The following is a 25,034-nucleotide window of genomic DNA, read 5'->3' as shown; positions in this document are numbered from 1 at the left end:
CTTACAGTTCGATGAAGTGCACAATTATGCAACAGAAATCGGCAAATATATTGTTTTTGAACATTGACATTTTGAAAAATAACAACTTTTTTAACAGTACAGCAGTGCTGTAAACAAGTCTTTTGAAATTACTTAAATCCTAGTAAAGTCATTTGTAAATCAATTTAAGTCCAAGTCAAGGTGTTTTGAAATAACTTAAGTCCAAGTACAATCTTTTTAAATAAATAACAAGTCAAGTGGAGTCATTATTTGGGAAAGTCAATTCCAAGTCTTTGTCATAAATGAAACCTTAAACTATTAGAATTTTTGCACTCACTTAATTATGAGCATTAACCAACTGAAAAATAATACAAAAAAGTCTCAAATCAACTGAGGTAATTTGAAAACAGTGAATTAAGTGTACTTAAGTCAGACCAAAGTGCGTATCACAAAATGGGAAAAAGTATTAAAAAATATTGGATATATATTTATTAACATTTTTCTATTTTCGGCAATGTAATAAAAACTTGCCAAAAATTTAAAAGAAATACCGGTATACCAAAAAAAATTGAGCTCGTTTCGCTCGCCAGTTGCGCCTTGACTTGAAACAATTAACAAACACTGAGCTAGATTAGCTTTAAATTTTATCGCGTTTCCTCAAAGTAGTTTTATAACACTTTTCACTCGCTTTGCGAAATGAAATGAAATTTTTTTGAATTTTTTTTAGCCGAAAAGTTTTGACGTAATTGCATGACTTCTCTTTTTGACATAATCTCTGGAAATGTTTTTTATCCCCCTTTTTATGCTCCTTATTTAAGAAGTCGAATAATTCGCGCGAGAAAATTCGTCTTTATTGTTTTTTTCAGCACATTTCATACTGAACGCTTCAGGCCATTGTAACACTGCTGTAAGACAGCTGAATATCTGTTTGGGTATTAAATAAAACTTGTGTAAGAATTTATCCGTTTTTTTTCCTCGCAAAAACCAGTGCTACCTGCAGCCAAGTCAACAATTATCTCGAAATCATTACATAACAAACCACAGACTCCAGGCGTTGCCTTATCTGTACAAAGTTCACAGTATAAAATCCTGCTACGATACCGGAGTTGGTGCGATGGTTGAATCAGATATCATTTATTTACGCTAGAACGCGAGCAATGTTGTGGGCCTTCCCTTCAGGCGAAAGAAATAGTGTTGAAAATGTAGAGGTACAATTTAACTACTAATAACATTTTGTTTGTTGGCACAGTATTCGACTTAGAAAAAAGCCACTTTATGAGTAATTAACATAATATATATATATATGTACAGTATATATACATAACAAGTCAAGTTCCGGCCAAGTAAAAAATTGCCCAGGTCAAGTCATTAACATAAAAATAAAACGTTAAACTATAAAAAATAGTGTTGGAAATGTAGAATTAGAATTAAATCACTAAAACAATAATTTGACTAAAAAATCACAACATATAACAAACACATTTTTCTACCTGCAAAAAGTAGAATATTGAATTAAAACACTTTATTTAATAAGTTAGGTCAAGTAATTTTGGTCAAAATACTTGAGTCAAGGAAAGTCATTTAAAAAAGGGTGACTAAAGTGCGCTTTAGTCAAGTCATACACTTGAGTCGTTACAACACTAGGTAAAATAGGATCAAAAGCGTTGCATTAAAGCAAACCCTTTCCTAGTCGCGGGCCAAAACCAACCCTAGAAAGGTCACTGCGGGCCGTAATAAATTTAACTAAGAATTATGCATTCAAATACAATGATTTGGCGAAACTTCGATTGTTGATAGTTCCAGTCCAGTGTGTACATTACGCCTTGGGCTGAAAAATTTTTCATTTACCTGGTTAAAATAGCCAGCAAATACCTGAAATGGCCTTTTACCCATCTCATAAAGGAGTTTGCGGGCCGGGTTTGGCCGGCGGGTCGTAGGTTGCCCACCCCTGCATTGAAGCATCATCAAATAGTTTCCAGGTAGTTTTCGTCCTATTTAAGACAATCTATTTAGACAAAGGTACAATACATACTATGGCTGTTGCGCTGCTTGACTCATAAAGTTCATACCGTACAATTTCTATCAAATTAGACTATAATAGCCGTCATTTTGAGTTTTCAATATGTAAGTCTCCTTCATGTGCCTAAGGCGTCACATATCCTTTTGAATTTGCCAATTTAAATAAACAAACGCACTTTGAATCCTTTCGATTACCGGGTGAAGCATAAAAACACATCACATGATATAAAATTTGTATTCAGTGACCCGTAGTGCAAAGTAAAATGTTGTGCCATTTGAAAACATACTTTCGTATTACTTTTGGTACTGCTAACTGTTACATTTATTTTTCATGATTATGGGCTATAGCACTATAGGCTAGCATTTTAACATGTTACAAATCACGTCAAGTCATTTGAAAACAGTGACTTAAGTGCACTTAAATCAATTCATTGACTTAAATCATTACAACACTGCTTGTTTGATTAATTGTAAATATCAATTAATTGCTAAAAAGTTGATCCTATTTGTTTTGATAATTTTGCAAACTCAATGGGAAAGCAAACTTGAACGTGTACGGGATGTTACCACATTGTATTACAGTGATCTCATTTGCATACAAGCTCGGCGGTAGCAGTCTGAATTGCATGCGTTGCAATAGTACCGCGAAATTGTCGGGAAGCTCATGAGCGATTTGAAACTATAGCGGAAAATATGCTTTCAAATATTAAACCTCCGCCGCTGAGCGAATTAAATAAATGATGTGGCGATATTTTTTGCACGATGGAAAACAAATACAATTGATGGTTTGGAACACAATATAGGCCTTACAGGGTGACATGAACAATGTACGAATAAGTTTTAGACGCTGTGAAAATGAAGAATATACTTGACAAATGACAAGCCTTAACTGCCTAAAAACACATCTATACAGCCTACAATTGCTTCTAGGCTTGCACAACTCGAAATGGTACGAATCAAGAAAAATTTTCTCCGTGTACCGCATGTTAACGTTAATGCCACTGTTGAATTGTATACTATTGTGATAGGAATAGGACCGTTATATACTCTCAATGATTTGCTCATATTTAAGAGACATACAACTCCAGTTGGCAAAGGTTTTACTATAGCGCCATTATGCACACGGCACGGGCCTTTAAGCTAAACATTTTATGCCTACAGCGCTGCTTTTTTCTGGGAAAGGGGGGGGGGGGGGGGGGGGGGGCTGCAACTTCAGTAACAATAGGGTTACAAAACGTTCTTATTTAAGAGGGTTTGTCCTCTTTTCCAAATCAAAATAAATCGACCCCTGAAAAATGACCCAATTACAGTCACCAAAATTGTCGAAAGCCAACGAAACACGACACATTAACATACATAAGTTTAAATATTGTCATGAATTCAGGTGCGTGTAGCCTGAACAATTGTGCAGACCCATGGGTTGAGAAGCACTGGAGTGTAATGCATGGCGTAGAAAACTGTTTAAAATTATTTTAATGTTTCGCATTGGCATACAAATTTTGAGAAAACGTTGAGTAAACTGCCTTCAGGGCAAAGCATGAAACAATATTTTTCCCGCAAACCAGTTCCAAAATGCGCATGACCTACAACCTACATAACACCAATACACGTTAAGACCTGTTTCCAGGTAAGTAGGCTAAACTGCTTTTCTATCAGTCGTCAAAGCTTTAAAAGCCTTTAATTTTTGTTACCCTTAATATGTGACAATGGAAATCACCCCGACCCTTGCAAGATAAATGTTGACCTTAATTTCTGATCAGTAACAGCAAAATAATCTAGCAAAGCTAGCAATTCAGGTCATACACTAATAGTGTCTGACCTAAATTAAAAAGCCTTGTTTATTCTGCTGTTGTTGAAGTCTTAAATTTCAGACTATTGGCCCCCTTATAAACTTTATTTTGCCGGCATTTATAACCGGAATCTCTTGCTACTTGGTATTTAACGCAATTAAGTTTTGCTATTTACTGTGAAGTTGATCAATTGCCAGATTTAAAAAGTGGAAGTGAGCCATAAAAGGGAAATGACGTCTATTTTCTGGTTAGCTTTAAAGTGTTTGTAAACCTTTCCACGCGGCGAACCAAGTACTAAGTGAAGCGAAGCTTTGGCGGCCAAACTCTCTTTACTGAGCCTTTGTTAGCTTAAAGTTACAAAACACAAATAAAGCATGTGTTTCTATCTTTCCGAAGTTTTACTAAATCTTTGGAAAAATCTTGCTTAGAACACTTTAATAAATCTTACCATGTTAGAACGATCTACTGCTACCAAGCCAATTCAAACAGCCACCCAGTTTTGGAAGCGACCTATGGGCTGAGAAACCAGTGTTGAAAACAAGTCATTTTGAAATTGCTTAAGTCCCAGTCAAGTCATAATAACTTAAGTCCAAATCAAGTCAAGTCATAATAAAAGCAAGCCAATTCCAAGTCAAGTCCTTGTCATTAAATTGGGTAAACTCGTCCGATTAGGAGCAATAGCGTAACTAAAAACTACTAAAAACGTAATAGTAGGCAAGGAAATTGCTTTATGGGCAAAAACCAAGATAAACAACCCAATTTTACTAAAAAAAAAACTAATGAAAACACTAAATTTCAACCATTTGCCCAAAAGACTCAAGTTAATTAAAGTTATTTAAAAACGGCTATTAAAGAGTCATTACAACACTGTATTAATATAAACAAGCGTCTTATTGTCCTAATTTTCTTTATATTAGTGTTAGAAAGTTTAGTCAGCTCATCTGCTAACCTAGTATTTTTGGATTAATGTACACGTCAAGGTTGAATCGCTAATAATAGCTAGAATTCCCATAATAATTGGTATCGGACCGGCACCGATAGCACCCTAGTATCGGACGAGTACCGATACTACCACTTTGCATCGGGTATCTGATATTGTTGGTTATTCCTAATTGAGATCATATTCTCTGCGTTACAAATGAAGACAACACGTGTTTCCTGGCAAAACTTTGCTGTTTTATTTTTTAAACGACGTTTGTTAAAAATAAAAATGGGAGAGAAAAAGTGGCGATCGGTAAATCGAGAGAAATAGCTCGAAAAAAGACGGAACTCTTCCGTTTGATGCTTTAACGTTGTCCACTGGGAGCAATATAAAGTTGAAAGCGAAGAAAGTCGTTGAGCAAAAAAGTTACGAAAGCTTGCGCCATCCCGGATATACAGAAATGTACAGAAGGAGATACTTTAGCTAGCAACACAAATAATAAACAAATACGGGAAGGAAAAAAGCTATTAGAAGGAATGATTCGAAAAATCGAACACCTAAAGGAGAAAAGACATCAAAATTAAAGTGCTTATTCGTAAAGTTGGTATTTTTTTGATTAAGGGGTGTATTTACAAGACTTAGTTACGCAAAAAAGCTTGTGTTGCTCAAAAAGGGCAGATTTTTTTCAGCGTATCTAAGCGTTTTTGCTGGATGAAAAATCGCAGGTTCAATGTTTTGATTACACAACGGCTGTAAGTATAGCGAGAAATAAAACAAAATTGACCGAATGTGCGGACTTGAAGAATTTTTCGCTTTCGAAATTCTACGGAATATTATTTTTTTCAATTTATACAAGTTTTGGAATTTTGCGAAACTCGTCTAAAAGAGCAATAACAACCATTTAAACCGCAGAAAAAAAGAGCGGAATTTTTGCTTTTTGAACTTTTACAATTTCGGAATTATTTTAGGAAAAAAATTGGCTTTCTAAATTAAAAAATAAAAGGTTTTACAACAAAAGCACGACCGGCAAGAAATTACATCTTTGAGCCGTTTGTGCCGTGAGTTTCGACAAAGTGCCGACGCCCAAAAAAGCGCGGTTTGAAAATGCCGAAAGTCCAGGATTGACCAGAAAAAGGGAAAAAAGCAGCAGCAAACGCAGCAGAGTCCAGAGTCCACTCTTCCCTGGCTGTATCTAAAGAAAAACGGCTCTAGAGTTCGGCGGCTTAAACCTAAGGCTGATATGGGCCGTTTTAAGGTAATTTCCAATGTGTATAAAGTGTAGGGGGGTCCTTGCATTTTGCCGGCAGTGAGAAAATTGTCTGGATCACAGGATTTTATTTTCCATTTTAATTTTTTTTTTTATCTATATTAAGATTTTTTTTTAACCAAGTTCTATTTTTTTCGTTTCGTTTTAGTCCCTTAACCCAATTTCAACCATTAAAGCGTTTTACAAGAAAACAAAAGTTGAACAAAATTTCGGCGCAGTGCATTGGGTAAAGCGAAAGGCGACATTAGTGTTCAGTAGAGCGGAAAAATTCGATCGCCCCGGGCGTTGTACGTTTCAACGCGGCGAGGAAATATTTAAAGTGGGCAGACGAATCGATTGCACCGAGTGGCTCGAAATCTACTGATTTACCAAGATTCGCCGTCCAAAGTCTTGCCTGGATAGCTTCCCGGAAAAAATGCTCGTTTTAACGCCGATATATCTGTTTAAAGTAGCTTTAAAAAAGCAATTTGCTATTTTACAAGCCCCTATATGGCGTCTGTTTTTCGTCCAAAGGAAATTAGAGCCGTTAAAAAAGCGAAATTTTCTTTCGGTTTGGTGTTTTTGCTTCTTGTTCGCTGCGTTTAAAAGCTGTTTTAAAGGTTAAATTTCACGCGTGCTTATATGTGGGCTTTCAGGAAAAAAACTTTGGAAAGAAAGCTTGTTCGAATGATTTTGTGCTGATTATGCACACCAGCAGCCGAGGTAAAACATTTTGGGACATAAACGGCAAAATAATTCGTTTGGTGCCCAATACACCGCATTAAATCGGAAATCAGGAAAGGTTTTCCTGTGAGACGGTAACTATTCGAAAAAAACAAGACAAACCTGCGTAGTTTTGCAACAAACACAGGGTTTGGAGTAAAACGCCTCAAGAAAGTAAAAAATAAATAAAAAGCGACTGGTTTGTTATTGCAGCGATGTGAGAAACGCCATCATCGAAATCACACAACGTCACAATCAGATCGATTGTTGCGTATAATAGAGTGCCGTTGTTATATAACAGCGACCGACGGGCTCAGATTGTGGCGAAACAGTCGCGCTCTCCAGAAGGACTTGTTACGCAACAGAGGCCAAGTGTCTGTGACGTCGACAATCGGGAGCTTGCCACGTCACAATGGACCGCGAGGCGCTAAGTAGGCGACGACAAACGAAGGTACGACCTCGGATTGTGAGGAGATAATACCAAGATCAGTGACTTAACAGTTAATCCCGGTATGACGTCACACTCCACCGCGTTTAGTGACGTCACACTTGCGGCGACGTTGAATGTCGCACACAAAACGACATTGGATTGTGACGCAATAATGCCAAGAGCAGTGTCGTCATAGTCGATTTTGGCGTGACGTCATAGTCGATTCCGGCGTGACGTCACACTCCACCGATTCCAGTGACGTCACGGGACTTCCCCTTGATCGCGGGAAGCTTTTCATCCTGGCAAGAATGTTGGAGGAAAGAAGGAGTGGATGATCAAGCGGCTGCTCTCTTGTTGCGTTGCTCCAGGCATCCGAGGATTCTTTGGATGATGAGGAGTCGCTCACGGAGGACATCCTTACCCAGGATTGTGGCTTGCACCTTCTCTTCCACTGGAAGCACGGCAAGAACCCACCACAGCCAGTCAGGACCGTTCTCCTCCTGAAATAAGAAGAGAACGTGTTTAGTGATTTTTCATGATTTGTATCCTAACGTCAATCTTATTATCAGTAACCACAAGTATTGATTTATTGTTAAATTTACGTTGGAAAACGGATTTAATTAAAAAGTCGTTTTTAGTAAAACTTCTTAACAAGCCACAAACCGTTTCAAAAAAAACTTTCTCGGACACAAAGATTTCGGCAACTTAAGCGAAAGATTTACCTCAACAGAATGTTTTTTTGATTTTTTGTTTTTCACCAACCCAAAGTGACAAATTTTTTTTGTTTTTTATCAACTGAAAGTCGAAATGTAAAACAAAGGTGGCGGTCAAATACAGGAGCGCCCTCAGGCGGCAAAAAGCATCATCCGGGCGAAAAGACGCGCGCTCATTGGATCAAGCGGCCACAGAAACCGCGCGACTAATAGACGCGAAGGCGAGGCCGATTCGAGCCAGGACCGCCGATCTCGGCTCAAAAAGAACAAAAGTTCATCGAGTATTCGCGGTTTAAACGCACCAAGCATTTCTTCGTATTACAGCGTACCGTACTTTCCAGTCTCCGGCGGTTTTTTAGGCCAAAAACTCGTTTCTTTGTGTTGTGTGCGTGTAAAGGTCTGAGCCGTTTGCAAAAGATTTTGTTTCGCACTTTAGCTATCTTTTGGGCGCATTTGGAAAAGGGGTAGTTGTCATTTTTCGGTATTTTTTCTTGTTGAAGGCTTTTGTTTTCCGTTTGGGAATCAAGTTTACGCCTAGTTTGGTCGGTTTTTACAACTTTAGGATATGTTAGACAATTTTTGATACAACTCTTTTTTGGGACCAATCTTTCAAATTAGGCCTTTACTGGCTCCCAAAAACGTACACAAAGGGTACATGGACTCCAGTTTAATTTAAACCATTGCAGGTTGGAACGCGAATCAAAATCAGCGTCAGCTTTTTAGCTTAGCTTTTGTCGCCAAACGCGCCTCTAGTCTAACCAGCTACTGCTAAAGGTTAGTTGTAAAGGTTAGTCGGCGCGATAAGCCCAGACAGAGACATAATAATAATGGCGGACAAATCGTAGCATCGCACGCACGCGAGCAAGCACACACACACGGAAGCCACAGTTGCCACGCTTATGTAATACCTCGACGTCATAATCGCCCGCGGCGGGTACACACGATTGCCCCGGGTCACATAGCAATGCTAGCGACGGCCGCGCGGCCCGATCTAAACGGCCGGCCCATTTTATTTCAGGCCTTTAGTTCAATTTTTCGGGCTTTATTTTGGGCCATTTTTTCTGCTTTTAATTATATTTGCTTAACTGCTTCCGAAGTAAAATATTTGGAGTCTTGAGATTTTGAAAAGAGCAAAATCGACCAGTTTTGGCCGAAATAAAAATAGCCGGCATTTTCGATCTTTTCGTCTCGTAGTTTTTTTTATTATAGCACCGCTGAGCATTTGTTGCTGACTAAATCGATCATTCGTAGTTTGGATCGATATTTTGTTACTTTCTGTACGATGCTGAATTGCTAATTTTTTTTTTACTTTTAAAGTACAAATACAAAAAAAGATTTTAATGCAAAGTTAAGTTAAAAATCTGTATTAAAATCTAGACACGCTTTTGAACAACTGTGCTTCATTAGGTCAAAGTCGAAATGCAATCATGAAATCATTTCTAATTAGACTTTAAGCACGGTTGTGCCACATCCTGAAAGTATTTTAATACAATTTGCCGTTAAACAGTGCCATTTAGACAAACACGGCTACTGATATAGTAATTTAAAAAATATTTCAAAGAACTCTAGAGTTCGTACAATGAGGATGGAACCATTAGTTCAATGATTTCAGATGCCTTCCAAGTATATATTTAAAGTCAATTGGTATTACATAATATTCGCGCCGTTCAAATACAACTTTACCACAACTAGACAGCAAATAGAAATTACATCACACTGAAAACTATTCAAACGACTGCTTTAATGATTAACCGGTCACAAAAGCGATTCATTGAATGCTTCGCACTTCCAATCATTACACAGCGTCCATTTGAGAGCTTGTTTAAATACCAAAAACAACATATACACCAAGGCAGACATTTCGCCGCACTCAGAAAAATCTTTCTAAATGGCCGTATTTGTCTAATTCAAAATAAGTGATAAGCTAAATCGATTAATTACTTTTCGTTCTCAACCTGTATAGCAAAGGTTTTACAACCCTTTTTTAATGATGTTGGTTTAATAACAATCAGGAGGCAATTTTTCGACTGAAGAATATCCTGTGTCTATATTCGTTGTTGCCATATTTGTCTATTTCTAAATCTGGAAACCAGGTGGCACTATACAAAAAAAATAGTTTTGAAATGTCGATTGCATCGCGCACAGAGATCGACCAAAATCGACGCCGACGCGAAAGAGTTACAAGGAAAGCGCGAGCGCGACTGTTGCGTAACAGAGGTTAAGGCGAGAGTTACGTAACCGTTTGTTGGGCGCCATAAGCGCGAAACGCAAGGGACTTTGCGTTGGGTTTAGATCCACGGAGTGTATTGTGCGTTGGAAGTTTGGCGTTGCAAGGGAAGGGGTGTTTTTAAACTAACTTCCGCCATTTTTTTTTTATTTTTAGTGAGCTTTTGGGGATTCGTTTTTTCGGGAGTTTTTTTTAATTCCTCTTTTACAACTGGTAGTATTCTTTGAGTCACTAAACTGTTCTCACGTTGAAAGCCTGTTGTGAGAGTGTTACGAAAAAAATAAAGCAAAGAACCAAACAGATCTAAATGGAACGACAAGACTAACTGCCAATTAAAACAGTTGTTAAATGACCTAATTCGTTTTCCAGAAGTACAACGTACGAAACGAGGTCACCGATTAAGGCAAATTGGAGCAACGTTTTGCTGCCTGGTCAGTATTTTGAAAGCTCGACATAAGTTTTGACATACATTTTGGGTTTGGGCTTATAGCAAAAAAATTAGGAGCTAGAACAAGGAAAAACGACCAAAAATGGATGACCGTTTTGAACGAAAGAGTTCGCATTGCATAACACAAGGCCTTGAAAATGCGAATTGGGGTCAAAAAGATGAAGGACAAAGGTTAAATCCGCTTGGGTCGGCGCCGGAATTTAGCTGCTCGTGAAAACGCAAAAAAAAAACAAGATAAAAACTACCGTTCGAACTTTTTCAGGAGCCAGCGACGTTTTAAGCGGGCCGAGGTATGTTACGCAACGCAATTCGGCGAAACGAGCATTTTTCCCGCTTATGTAAGTTTTTCTGCCACTCGTCTCTTGCCGTTTTGTGTTTTTTAACAAGTATCAGTTAATTTGTTCTTTTTAACGAAAAAACTTGTTTAGTTTATCGAATTTTGAATTCTTCTTTACATTTTTTTTACATTTTTTTTTTCACATTTTTTTTGGCATTTTTAGGCTTTTGCCTTTAGCGTTTTTTCAAAATACTAACGGACGATGCTATTTCAAAATGGTGGTGAATCTTTACTCGGAAATGTTGGGATTTTAAGCCTCCTCGAAAAGTTTCAAACGAAACTTTCTAACCCGGCTTTCGCGGCAGAACGGATGCTAATAATTAACTTTGTCATTTAAAGGTTAAAGCAAACACGGACACGCCCCCTTTTGTTCAAGAGCCCCGCCCACTTTTTAAACCCGGTTTTAAATCCATGGCCCTTGATTAATTTCACAAAACTGAAGAAATGCCAGGGTCGACACAATAAAAAAATAAATTTAAAAAATGTTTTTAACAGCAGTTTCAAAACACACAACTTAAGCTAAAAATAAACTCAAAGGATATTGAAACAAAAACGAAAAAAAAAACATATACTTCAAGACTTTTTAATACGTAAATCAAATCAAAGATTCGCAAAGACTTTGTGGCAACTATGAAAATATAAACCAAGGACACTTACGTTTATGGCTTCGTCCATTGACGGAAAACTTCCGAAATGTGTCGTGATTCTGTTTCTGACGCTTTCTGGGAGTTTTCGAAACCATTGCTCCGCCAGACCGTAGACCTGTAGTTGAAAAATATCACTTAAAAGCAAATACGGGCAAAGTAAAATGCCCTGGGCTAGACGTCTCAACCACGTTGATATTTGACAGTGTTACGTAATAGTCGAAATTATATAACATCCTGTGACGTATTAGGCGCCGGTCGAAATTGCAATGTGTAATCTCATAGTAACATATTGTCTAGGTTGAAGTAAATTGTTGCGAACGAAAAAGCATATTTTCGCCTGACAGGCCTGAGTAAAAACAGAAATCAAGACACCGCTTTCAGAGGTAAAAAAATCTAAATTTTCGGCAAGTGTTGAATTCTATTATTGAAAAAAAAACAAGCAAAACGCTAAGAACGCTATTTCTCCTGAAACATGCAAGTTTTGCAACATTCTATAAAAAAGCAAAAGTTTTCAATTCCGGCCACACAATAAAAAGACCACAATTTAACAGAAACAAATCCACAAATTTCTTTGATAATTCCATCTACAGCTAAAAAAACGAGAAAAAACTGAGTACCCACCTTATCTGCGAGTTGCAGTAGATTTGCGAGCGCGTTTGACTCGGTTACTTTCCGGTCGATGATGTACTCGTATTTTGCAACGTTGTAGCCGTCCTTAACCTGGCAGTCTGTTGCTTTGAAGCGGCGAAGACCAATCCCATCAACAACTGAACGACCGTCCGGGAAAAATTTGACGTCGCGAACTTTTAGCAAAGTGCCAATTGGGTGGTGCCTGTGTTTAGAGAGAAGGGTTAGTTGTGTGGTTGTTTTCTTATAAGGTTTTATCTGATTTTTTTATTGTTTTTTTGTTGATCCTGTCCGCTCGGTTGAAAACACGAAAAAAAAGAAAGCGTACGTTTTCAACAACTTAAAAGTTGTGGTTTAAAAACAATTCGAAAAAGCATCACTCGACCGCACTCTATTAAAAAATCGTACTTGCTCTAAAACCTCAAAAAACGGCTTCAAAAATCGAAAAATCGCACTCGACAAAAAATTTAAAAACAAACTCTACTTACGGTCTGCTTTCGGCTGGCATGCACATCCCGAACTCCCGTTGGTTGTGGTCGAGGCATCTGCGGAGCATTAGTCGGTAGCGGGGCTCGAACACGTGGAGTGGGCATGGCACCGATGGGAAGGCGATTGTACAAACAAAGATCGGCTTGCTTTGTCTGTTTGGGAAGAACGAAAAAGTTGAGAGTCGGATTCATTGGTTGTGAAGTAATTACAGAGTTTCATAAGCTGAACCTAACATGAAACGCAGTTTTTTGTTTTTGTTTTTAAAATTGAAAAAAAAAATAATTCTTAGAACCAAAATATTTTTTTGAATTAAAAAAAAACTTAAAAAAAAACTTAAAAAAACTCACGTTATTTCCTTGATTTCCTGCTTGTGTTGTTCCTCGCGTTCCTTATAATCGTCGGGAAAATATTGACGGATTATGTTTTTTGTGACGTAATCACTAGCGGGGTGGATACGCTCCATTGAATCTGCCAGGTACTCCTTCATAGAACACTTGCAAAGCGGACAGTGGGCCTTGTGGTCCAAGCACCTTTAAAATAAGGTAAAATAAGGTAAATTCGAATTGTTAAAAGAAAAATCCAAAAGCTGCGATTATTTCAGATTAAAATCGCCAAAAGATTGCATGCGTTGAACATTCTGAATGGTTTATAATTTGGATTGTTAAAATAAATTTGCGATTGATTAAACTCCAAATCACCAAAAACTTTAAAGAAATTTTTTTATCAGTGTTTTTCAACCTTGCTTCGTGACAACTTAACATTAGGCTTGAGCATTACAGCGAAGTTTTGGCGAACCAATTTCTTCACTGAAGTGACTTTTTATAAGTAAACAAAACAACATAAGGCATAAACAAACAGAATTTAATTATTATGAGTCAATCAAAAGGCAAGCGTTGAGAACTTTGAATATACTGGTAAAGGCAGCAAATTAATACAGTGTTAAATTAATATATCCTACTTATAGTTTATTTATCTAAAAAAAATTTTCAAATACACGACCAGTCTCGTTTCTTGTTGGATAATGTTGTCAATCAGCTACAAGGCCAGAAGCAAAGCTATTTATTTATGCATTTTATGAAGGAGGTGGTTTAAGCTTTGCAGTAAAGCGCAGGCCCCGGGGCGAAACGCCTCGACATGTTTAACAGTTTTACTGAGAGACGCAAAGCAAGCGTTGTGCGCGGATTGTGGCTGTACAATGGAAACCTTCAACAGTACAATGCGATTTTTTCTCGTGCAATTATGTGATGTTTTAACAATTATACGAACGCTCAGCAAAAAATCCATCTTTATACCATTGAAGAAATGTCCTTTTTCTATAGTTAAGTTTTATAGTAAGCAATGTACAAGACTTGCTCAAAGTTAATTTTACTGGGTAACTTTAAAATTCATAATTCTGTCGTTTTAATTAAATTTACAGTACAATTTTTTCTCGAACTGAATTTAAACCAGCAGACAACTAACTTGATTATTAATTGTTTTTTTCTCAGGCAAAAAACTCAGTAAAAAAACACTTGGTCTATGGACTGTACGGCCTTTCGCAAGTAGAATTTAGCTAGTAGAAATTAGGTAACCGCTTTAAGCCAAGAACCATCATATTGATTTTTGTAAGGCTACCTTTCGATGCAGAACTGGCAGAAGATGTGTCCACAGGGAGTGCAGACTGGGTCGTAGAATAGCCGCATGCACAAACTGCACTCGAAATCAGTGGCGTCCAAAAGTTCAGGGTTGACTTTACGCGAAACGACTGGTGTTTGCAAGTTCATTAGCCCGGTCCCTGTGTGTTAAAACGTTGCATTTTTATAATTTTATTTTTATACAACTAAAAAGGCTATTTTTTTAGCTGCCTTGCTTCTCATAAATCGCCATTTGAAATATCAGGAGAATCAACATTAAATGAATAAAAAATAAAAAAATAAATTTAATTATATAATAAATGCACGTATAAACCAAGATAAATATCAGCAAATTAAAACAAATCCTTTTTCAAAACAAATTGTAAAAAATGCGCGTTTAAAATATGTCAAAATAATATGTGCGTACAGTTTTCGCCATTTCCTTTTGCTGCGTTGATGAAAAAGACCTCGGTTAACGAACTTGCGATGGAAAGAAGAGATTTCTTCAAGCGATGCACATTTTCCTCATCATCAGAATTAGGATCTTCTATCATTTGAAATAATTAATTTGTGGTCAATGTTTGGTTGAAACACGTATTTAAAACAGAGATCAGATAAAACAAAAAATATTCATTATGTTATACTTTCAAAAAATTAGTAGGGATATCACAGCTAAACAACATTGTTAAAAAAAATTAACCCATGTCTATATGGGCTTCAATATTCTTACTGTGACTACATAAAATAACTTAAAGTTACAAGTTTGAGAAAAATAATGTTTATTATTATTTTTTTTAATTACTTTTAAACATTTTCTAATCTGTGATAAACTTAGGATTTAGTATGATTTATAAAGTTTGCTTTAAAAAATATATATTGTTGTTTAGAAAGTGGTTTAAACTTACATGAATCTGACTTAAGGTCACACGTTTCAGAAACTTATACAGCTTTAGTATTAAGCATCAGTTATGACAACCTTCACAGCTTTTAAAATATGCTTTTGTTCTTACCATTTGATAAGCCTTCGCTTGTGAAATTCTTGTCGAATGCGACGGTCGGGTGAACATAAAGACTGCACTGAGTCACATTTTCCTCCTGCGAGGCTTTTTCTTCCTCGCTTTTCCTGGCCAGCGAATCTTGGATGAGCGTCGCTATTCTCGAAACGCTTCCTGCAGTGGGACAGTATTTTCGTTTCTTTGTTATGAAGTCGTTATTGTCTGAATCATGTCGGCGTTTACCAGAAAATGGGTAGTCGTTTAAAGGTGAAGCAGGTCGACTTGGTGAATCGTTGTCCGAGAGAAGATAAAGTAGGATCTGTAAAGATTAGAAGTTTAGGTTAGTAAAGATGAACACTTTATATATAGAAGAAAAAAGTGTAAAAGTACAATTTGATTTTCCAATGCTCAAAAAAGCTATTTTTCAAAAAATTTTTATCAACTATCAAAAGAAAAATAGACTTATATACTTAAAATGCCGACAAAACTTCTGAAAATGTTTTAAAAATAATTGTGTAAGACAGTGATGCCTTAACCATTTTATTTTTTTTTAAACAAAAAATTAATCTAAATATTTTTTTTTCTCTTGTAAATATAAAACCTAGATAAAACAAAATGTTGACATAGCATTGGATTGTTTTATTTTTGTAAAGCATGTTTACCTCTCTCACTCTTGTGCGTGCATTTTCGTGTTTTGGATCAAAACTGAGGCAGATGCAGAAAGAGAGGACCGCCTCCTCGAAATGACGCATCGCAAAAAGGATCTCACCGTAAATGCTGTAAACCTAACAAAAAAATTTAAATTATGTTAAAACTAACTATTTATGGTATTAATTTTTAAGAAATTCAGACATAATAGCATAATAGCCCTTAGATAATAAAAAAGTTTTTTTTTTTTAAACATGAGCAAATAATGAAAAAATTATATTTTTAGAATTTGTGATAATAAATATATTTCACATTCTTAAAAAAAAATAATAAAGTTGTACAGTTTAATAAACAAAAAATTAACAATTCAAATATGTGGAAAGCATTATTGCTACATCTTTCATATTTTAATGTTATTTTGATTACAAATCAACCAAGATGCAAAAATTACGGTTTATACCTCAGGCCAGGTACTGGCAAGGTAAGATGCCATCCAAATATCTTGGTAGGCATCGTTAAGGTTATCCAGACAAAGATTGGCTTTTGCGCGATGAAGGTAAGCGACGTGGCTTCGTGGTGCTGCAAGAATGATAAAAAGGACGCGTTAAACGAATAGTCAATTTCTTTTTCTAATTAGTGAGATAAATTGTTGTGTTGATGATGGATCAGATTTATAAATAAAACACATTTTTTAGATAACAAATTCAAATAAAAATTTATCAAACAGTGATATGGGTAACAGTGTGATTTTTTTGTTTGAGGTTTTTTATTTTTTAAACTTGATAAGTAAATTATTTTATATCAGGATTTGTTTTATTTAGGATGTAGTTTAAATTTTTTTACTTGGTTTGAAGTTCAAAATATACAAGCCACCTAAATAATTTTTTAGTCATTTTAAACTGTTTAAACAGTTATACATACTACTTATTTTGAGTAAAACCGAAAAAAATACTTACAAGCTGCTAACGTTTTCGTAAAGCACTCAACAGCACTCTGGTATTCCCTATTAGCGAGATGAGTGATTCCTTTTATGGTATGTGATCTGCTTAGCCACTCGGTGGGGTGCCATTTTTGTATCACAGTTGACAGAACGATGTTGCCTCTGTGGAAGTAAAACAATGAATTTTAATGCAGAGAACAAATTGCTGTGATGGACAAAAGCAAAAGTTTCATATTTTCGCAAATAGAAGTACATAATTTGATTGGCAACAAAGGGTAGCCATTTTTTTATTGATTTTCTTTTCTGTTTTGCAGTTTTGAAAACAGGGAAACGAAGATGTGTACCTGAAAAAAGGTGACTGCTTGGGGAGCGGTTTGTTGCAAATGACGCAGGAACTTATGATTTTTCCGAATATCTCCACACAGTGTTGGCAGAAGGTGTGGCCGCACAGAAGGGTCACAGGATTGTAAAGAAGTTCGCAGCACTTTTGGCACGAGAATTCATCCAAAACGTGCTCTGAAAAATTAAAAAAAAAATTAACATTGTACTCTTTGATACTAAAACCATTGGATATTGGGGTTTTATATCATTGTATACAACTTATATAATCAAAATTTATGAGGTAGTTTTAAACCTTTTATTACTAAAATCAATGTCACTAAATGAAGCAGAATGGCAAAATTTGACACAGCGCTTAAAAAAAACGCTGTCAACTGGGAAATAAATCAATCATGCGTAATCAAGACAAAACTTTAAGTAGGAGAGTATTATAGATTTAGGTTGGCGTTGTTCTGTTACCTGAGGATTTGACTTGCTGCCGGGTGTTAAGCCTGATGTTGTGGGTAATCGCGGTGACGTTCTGTTGTGCTTCGATCAGCAAACGGTCAAGTAAAACATCGGGCGAGCATGGAGTACCAGTTGCAGTTTCCACCTGGTTGTCAATAAAAACTTGTTTAATAACCGACTTCTGAATGACTTTAAAATTCATTCAATGGCATAAAGTGTTTTCTTTTGCAGTCTTTTTAAAATAATTATATAAATTTTTTGCCTGATTGCACACCTGCGTAGCCATTGTCTTAACGTTGCTGAACAATTGCGATCTTGAAAAGATGTCCTCTTTTGCCGCTTGTGTAAAATCTAGCTCGGAATCACTTTTCTGACTTTGTGCGCCCGGAACTTTCGACTTGAGATATCCGCGTTTCAGAAGGGTTGAGTTCAGTGACGACAAAAGATTACCACCACACGAAGAAGAACTGCAGTTGGCCATGTCAGCATTTCATTATAAATCACTGAGAATTTATTTGTAAGCTCTGTAAGACAGAAAAAAAACATATATTTGTTTATTTTTTTATAACAAAAAAAAACGCAAGTAAAAAAGATGCTACATACTTTAAAAAAATAGTTTCTATTTGGAAACTGTTGCAAACATTGGTAGAAACTAGGCGTTTTGTTGTCTTTTCCTTTTATTCAAAGGAAATGAACTTATTTTAAGCTATTAATCTTTTAATAAGTTTTTAACGCATCTCAAATTATACAACACAAACAATTAAGAAGCTTCTACGCTGAAAATAAGTATATTCCTCACTAAGAACTGTTTTGATTAAGTTTAAAAGCAACGTTTTTGCTAAAAAGAACAAAAATAAATTCCGGTATATAAAGTTTTCGTTCAACTTCTATATAATTCTTGCTGCGAATCGCAACACCAATAAAAACGTGCTTGACCGACTGCGAGCGCTGCATCAGATGTAGCCAATAACGACATCAGTAAAAAAACAGACGAATTTGGCTGAGACACCGACTCATTCAGCTTCTAAACGTTATGTAACAGTTCCCTGAGAAAACCTTCTCTCGTTGTTGACTTGCTCCAAAAGTTACATAACCGTGCGCGCCCGAGCGTGACCACCCATAGAAGTCGCACTCGCCTTTTTTCCCCTGTTATGCAAGAGCAAAAAAAGCGCGCAGTCGAATGGCCGGGGCGGTTTAAACACCTGCACACTAGACCACTTGAGTTTCTTATATAACTCTGGATGAAGTCCTTTCGTTAGAACACGCCACGGCCTATAACACTGTAAATTGAATTCGCATATTCCTTTTTACGCCTCACTAGTTCGATTTCAACAAAACAACCAAAAACACTTTGCTGACTGTCAAAAAAAGGCACACAACCTTTTCAGTTCACCTTTGTTTGCCAAAAACAGGAGATTTATGTTCTAGCGAACTTAACAATCGCAATATTTAAATATAACCGGTTTAGGTTGGTAGTTGTTTTCGTTGAAAGCAATCAATATACCAAATGGTAACCAATTGGCGTTATGATCTGATTAAACAGCACATAAGATTATCACTAGACTCGTGTGAAATAAGCCTATTGACCTAGTTCGAGTTGGAAAATACTTCGGAGGGTCTAAATTCTATTGGACTGCGGCGAAACTGCAGGAATGAAGGTAGGCCTACTAACCTAAATAAGCCATTCATATAAGCCTCAATTATATTCGTGGGCCATAACTAGAAAGTTCAAGTAAATTTAAAAACATTTGGAAATTGTACATAAAGTTGTCTTAAGAAATTACATAACGTTCACGACAAAGTTTTTTAAGCACAACGACTAAACCCTATTCAGTATTATAAACCTACATCCACCAAAATTACACGCAAAAGAAGAGTCCAACTAGGATTGTAGCTAGATAGCCTAAAGCATCTTTGCCCCATTGAAACTGACAAGTGTACGCACAGTGAGCTAAGCGAGGATGGCCGCATACGATTTGTGCCAGCATCTTATATCACCCTGGTTCACGTAACCCAGTCTACATTTCGAATATTTACGCAACCGTGAAAGTCAGGCACAGAGCAGCCGACTGAGAGGAGTTGCATAATCTGACGAGGATTTTATGAGGAATTCGGGAATGATTTTTCCAGGCGGTTCGGTTTGTCAGCTGGTTCCTTTATTTTTGGATTGTGTAATAAATGAAATGGTTTCTGGAAAAGTCAACAAAAAGGAGCTGTTGCAGCATGTAAAGGCGCCAAAAATTGAGATTGCATAAGTATGAATTTTCGGGGAGTGTTTTTTTGTGATTCTACGGTTTAACGGACACACAGCGAGTGCTTTTTAAAGAGAAATATAGGTCCATAACCCCTTTTAAAATCCTTGAAACAAAGCCTCTTCCGAGCTATTTACTGTTTTATTATTTTTTATTTTATAGCTATTTTATAGCTTTTTATCGAAAAAAGTAATATTTTGGTCGCTAAAATTGACCGTTTTTGCAACAAAGGGCTCCCAACTCCACTTCCACCCCAGGGCCACTCAGCAAATACCTAGATCAGTGGATCCTTAACTGAGGTCCGTGGACCCCTTAGGGGTAGGTGGGATAGTTTTAGGTGGTCCTTGGGGTTAAGTTCAATAAGTGGTGTGTTTTGTAAGACCACAATTGTAAGACTTCATTTCTAAAAATCTCATAGCGACTCTGGTCCATGCGGCCAAAAAACTCTTTTGGGGTCCTGAGGTAAAAAATTGAATCATTTTTTGCGGGAGTCGGAGAAAGTCGGGAATAGTTTCATTGCAAAGACTTCGAGAATAAATTCAATCGACCCAGCGATTTAAAAGTGGGCCAATATTTTTTCAAACTAGACCAAACGAAGCTATATTATATTTTCGGGCAAAAAAATACAAATGTAGGCAAAATTACTACAACAGGTACGTTTCATCCTGAAGAAATTTTACTGTTTTTTTGGTAAATATTTTCAGCGGAAACCCAAACTACCCCGAAGTCAGTCAACAAAAAGAACCCTCTGGATCAATTCAATGCTCCAACACACTTGTCCAAAATAAGAAGAGCGCGTAATTTTGACGAATATGTTAAATAAAGAATCCTATTATCACTGAGGGCGTCGTGTAATTAACCTAAAGAATTAACCTAATTTATTGCTAAGGTACGGAGTAGATTTTGCGTTATTTACTGCTAGATTTTGCGTTATTTACTGTTACTTATTGCTTTGCTACGGAATAGATTTGGTGTCATTGTCGTTTATGGCCCTTACATAATGCGCGATACCGTTTTACAGCGATAACATTGATTAACTTTTAATTACATCGCTGCAACTTTAATTGCCGCATCTAAATCGCTTAATTGCATTCGAGTCTAATTTGTATTTGAATCTAGGATCCGGCATCGAACATCCTACTGGCCAGAATATCAAGAAATGTCAGAAAACAGCGGTGCGGTGCAAGAAAGTGGTCGAAAAACACCTACCAGACATCGCTGTGTTAAAGATTGCGCAACGATAGCGTTTGAGAGAGAAGTCGACTCGAAAAAATTTGCCTATTATGCAACGCCTAGTTTTGGGAGGATGAAACTAAAGCAGCAGCGGTTCTTTGTTATTCACCAAAGGCGAACCTGCCAGCCTTTCCACAAACGCCAGACGCCGCCGGTTGGTTCTTATTTTGTCTTCAAGAGGAGTGAATAGACGTGACAGCGTCTTTCGGCAGATTAAAAAAAACGCTTAAACGTTCTTATGTAACACAAAAAGGAAGCACACGTCTGTCGATGCTTAAAGAAAAAAAAGCTCGCGTCATTATGTAACACAGATTATGAAGGAGGGCACAATATGACTCGGTTGTTCATTTTGACCAAATAGGGTTTAGTCGCGTACACATTATAAAAATATACCACCTACATTAAAAAATAACTATAGCATAAGCGATTTTTGCGTTATGCAATACATATTAACTTTGGAGCATAATGGTTGGAGGTTGTAGTAAGTCGTAATAAGAATATCAAAGCCCATACAGAAGTAGGAAGCATTTTGAACGTTATTATTAACTCTCATTTTCAACATCCGATGAAAATTAATCGAAACATTCAAAATGCTACCTACTTCTGTATGGGCTTTGATATTCTTAATACGTAATAAATATTAGTTTTAACAATGAGGGCTGATGTCCTAATATGACTGACCGGCTTGGTTGTTACGAACTAAACCAAAAGTATGTCGTCGTGTAAATTAATCAAAATAAAGCAGCATAACGTCACAAATTTATTTAAAATAAAAAACAAAAATCGACGACAGAAACGATTACAATATCGAAAGCAGAACGATTTTCGTCATACAAATAAAATCACAGAGGGCCCCTAAAAACAGACTTCAGTCAATTCAGCGCTGCTGTGAAACAAAAAGAAGAAAAAAGTAAATAATACCGGTTGTGCTATAATATTTTTACCCTCAAAAATTCAGATTGGTAAATTAATTTTAAAAGTATTAGCATTGCGATAAAGAATATAAGACACATTGCTGCAAATGCTCGCTGAAACGCAAAAAGTAAACAACTGGTAAAAACAGAAAACAAAAACACATTGTTGTAATTACCAATAAACGAGATTGAAGTTTCAAGGTTCTTTGGCTTTCCGCTGCTCATGGAAGAAAAATAAAATGCGTGCACCAAAAAATCAAACAAAAAAAACCAGTAGGAATACAAAAGCCTACTGGACTGGATTATATTTTTCACCTGTGAGTTGATGTAGCTGCAGCGAATCTTCCAAACTGTACCCCGGAGAAAACTTGAGCTCTTATGTAACAAACAAGCAGTGGAAGGTATAATATATCACTAGCCCGGCAATACAAGAGGAGATAGCATTAGCGTCACAAGTTTTCGCTAAAAAACAGGCACCAGAAAAAATGAGCTATTACGTAAGACAATTGTAGTGGGAGGAATAATAAATCTAGCTCATCTATATTTATATATAAATACATGGCGATAGCACTTGCGTCTTACATTAAAAAACAGACTTAATTAAAACCGCAAACCAATATTACGTAAACCATTGGTGAGCGGTTTATATTACTACTTGGTAAACAACATGTGTTGGAATAACTTAATTCCGAGTAAAGTATTTTCGAAAAATAACATGTCAAGTCCCAGTCCAAGTCATCAATTGCTAAAGTCAAGACCGAGTAATTATTATAGCAAGTCATCTCACTAATAAACAGAAAAAACGTTAAACCATTAAAATTAAACTAAAGTTAACCAAAGTCAATTGACTCGCTGACTTAAGGCAAGTCATTTTTACAAAATACTTAAGTCAAGTCATGTAATTTTCTCAAAAATACGAATTCATGTTACTTTTGTCACAAAAAAGGCAAATCAAGTCATTGGAGAACACTGACTTAAGTGCGCTAAGTAATAACAACTCTGCCACTTGGTCAGCCAAAACCGTTATGTAATAAAACTATAGGCGGGAGTTTATACGGTGGCTCTGTACACTCGCTTATATAACAATGCCACTGGCAAGAGAGTATCTTTGTTTGCGTTTCATTGACACCCGGGATATTGCTGTCGGGACAATTATTTTAATAACGTCCTAAGCGCCACAAGGCAGCGACCAAAAGGCAATTTCTGGAAAATTTACCGACTTACGCAATCGAAAAAAATATGCGTCCTGGTCCCGTTCGGTTATATAACAACCCTTTGGTTTTCGCGAAGGCTCTAGACTCGTTTCCCTTCACTTTTACCCGTATATAGAAAGGAAATGACGAGAGTTATTAAAACCTTATTGACGCAATCGTGAAGGATCTGCTTAAAAGGGACGAAATGACATCCCTTTGTTTGATTTGGGTATATGCGTGAAATAATTACATTAAAGTGAAATTCAAACATTTCAAGTGAATTCAAACATTTGGTTCTAATTTTTGTCACACACTTCAAAAATGTGTATTAGTGTTTCTGTTTAATTTAACTGTGTAAAACTTTAGGCTATTTTATCTTATGATGTCATAAACGTTAGTGTGACGTCAAAAATGTGTTTGTTTTCAAATCTAAACAGTGAAAAATATGGTGAGGAATACGGCTCGGAAGAGGCTTTGTTTCAAGGATTTTAAAAGGGGTTATGGACCGTATATTCCTCTTTAAAAAGCACTCGCTGTGTGTCCGTTAAACCATAGAATCACAAAAAAACACTCCCCGAAAATTCATACTTATGCAATCTCAATTTTTGGCGCCTTTACATGCTACAACACCTCGCTTTTTTGTTGACTTTTCCAGAAACCATTTCCTTTATTACACAATCCAAAAATAAAGGAACCAGCTGACAAACCGAACCGCCTGGAAAAATCATTCCCGAATTCCTCATAAAATCCTCGTCAGATTATGCAACTCCTCTCAGTCGGCTACTCTGTGTCTGACTTTCACGGTTGCGTAAAGATTCAAAATGCAGACTGGGTTGCGTGAACGAGGGTGATATAAGATGCTGGCACAAATATTCCGGACACCGTTTCCTGCATTACACAATCAGCAAAATACTACAGGGGCCAAAGTGGTGGTAATGAGCTAAATTAAAAGATTGTTCATTTAATTGTGGCCTTTTTAAACTTGCGGGGGTATGTAGTGCTTAAACAGAATGTGGAGTGTTAAAAGATGCGAGTTATTACGGATTTCTGGGGATACAAAAACGGAAAACAGACTTTGAAAATATAATTATATTAAAAAACTTACCCTAAAAATGACGCTGAAGCAAACCATTTTAAAGCAATGTTTGCTTTTTGAACCTTTTTGAATCTCGAAGATGTATATTTCAAGATTGCTTTTTAACACTAATGGAGAGCCCTTGTGTACACGTTGTACCTGGATTCCTGCTGCGAAGTTATCTAATAAATTGTGCCATTTGCAACTCACGTGCGACACTTAGCGGAAATTTATTTTATTGTTGTCAGCTAAAGTAGTAAAAAACTCGAAACTTCCAATCAGGGTGTTTTTACATTTAAATCATTTACCTTGTTTTTTTTTAGCCTTCAGCAATGTTGTAAAGACTTAAGTCAACTGTCGCTAATCACCCATTTATTTTGACTATGTTTTTGGAATACTCTCGAAATTAAATCCTTTGAGGAAAATGAATTGCAGGCTGGATTAATTTGCTAGGTGGGCAGGAACCAGCCTGCGGGACGTACTTTGCAAACTTGTGACGTAAAATGCACGGTCTTTTGTTACAAGTAGCAGAGCAATTATTTAGAAAATATAAATCTATTACCGCTACTAAAACAGGAAAAAGCGGCTCAATATTCAAGCGTTTGTTTAAATTTGTACCCAAGTGGAAAATAAAAGCTATTTTGTTCTAATGTCTTTTGATAAAGTGCGATTTAATCTTTGTGCGTTGGTGCTTTACCATAATTTAAAATAAATCATTAATACCACCCGTAAAAGTTTGGTTCTTAATCATTTTTGAATCGTCACCCTGAAAAGAACTTTATTGATTT

General features: G+C 36.5%; 1 protein-coding gene across 1 annotated transcript; it reads right to left on the bottom strand.

The window, feature by feature from the left end:
* Positions 1–6,005: 6,005 nt before the first annotated feature.
* LOC146134835 (LON peptidase N-terminal domain and RING finger protein 1-like) lies at positions 6,006–18,139 on the bottom strand. The gene is made up of 14 exons (XM_083395107.1): positions 17,854–18,139; positions 17,592–17,724; positions 17,138–17,309; positions 16,810–16,955; positions 16,314–16,432; positions 15,868–15,990; positions 15,221–15,524; positions 14,638–14,757; positions 14,212–14,371; positions 12,945–13,127; positions 12,597–12,749; positions 12,103–12,313; positions 11,492–11,596; positions 6,006–7,609 (listed from the first exon to the last, which is right to left on the bottom strand). The coding sequence occupies exons 1-14, from the start codon at positions 18,058–18,060 to the stop codon at positions 7,445–7,447; spliced, it is 2,301 nt and encodes a 766-aa protein (XP_083251233.1). The 5' UTR covers positions 18,061–18,139; the 3' UTR covers positions 6,006–7,444.
* Between the last annotated feature and the right edge of the window lie 6,895 nt (positions 18,140–25,034).

This window comes from Ascidiella aspersa, chromosome 8 (assembly GCF_963924565.1).
Source record: "Ascidiella aspersa chromosome 8, kaAscAspe10.2, whole genome shotgun sequence".
Taxonomy (NCBI): Eukaryota; Metazoa; Chordata; class Ascidiacea; order Phlebobranchia; family Ascidiidae; genus Ascidiella; species Ascidiella aspersa.
This window is presented reverse-complemented; position numbering and strand designations above follow the sequence as displayed.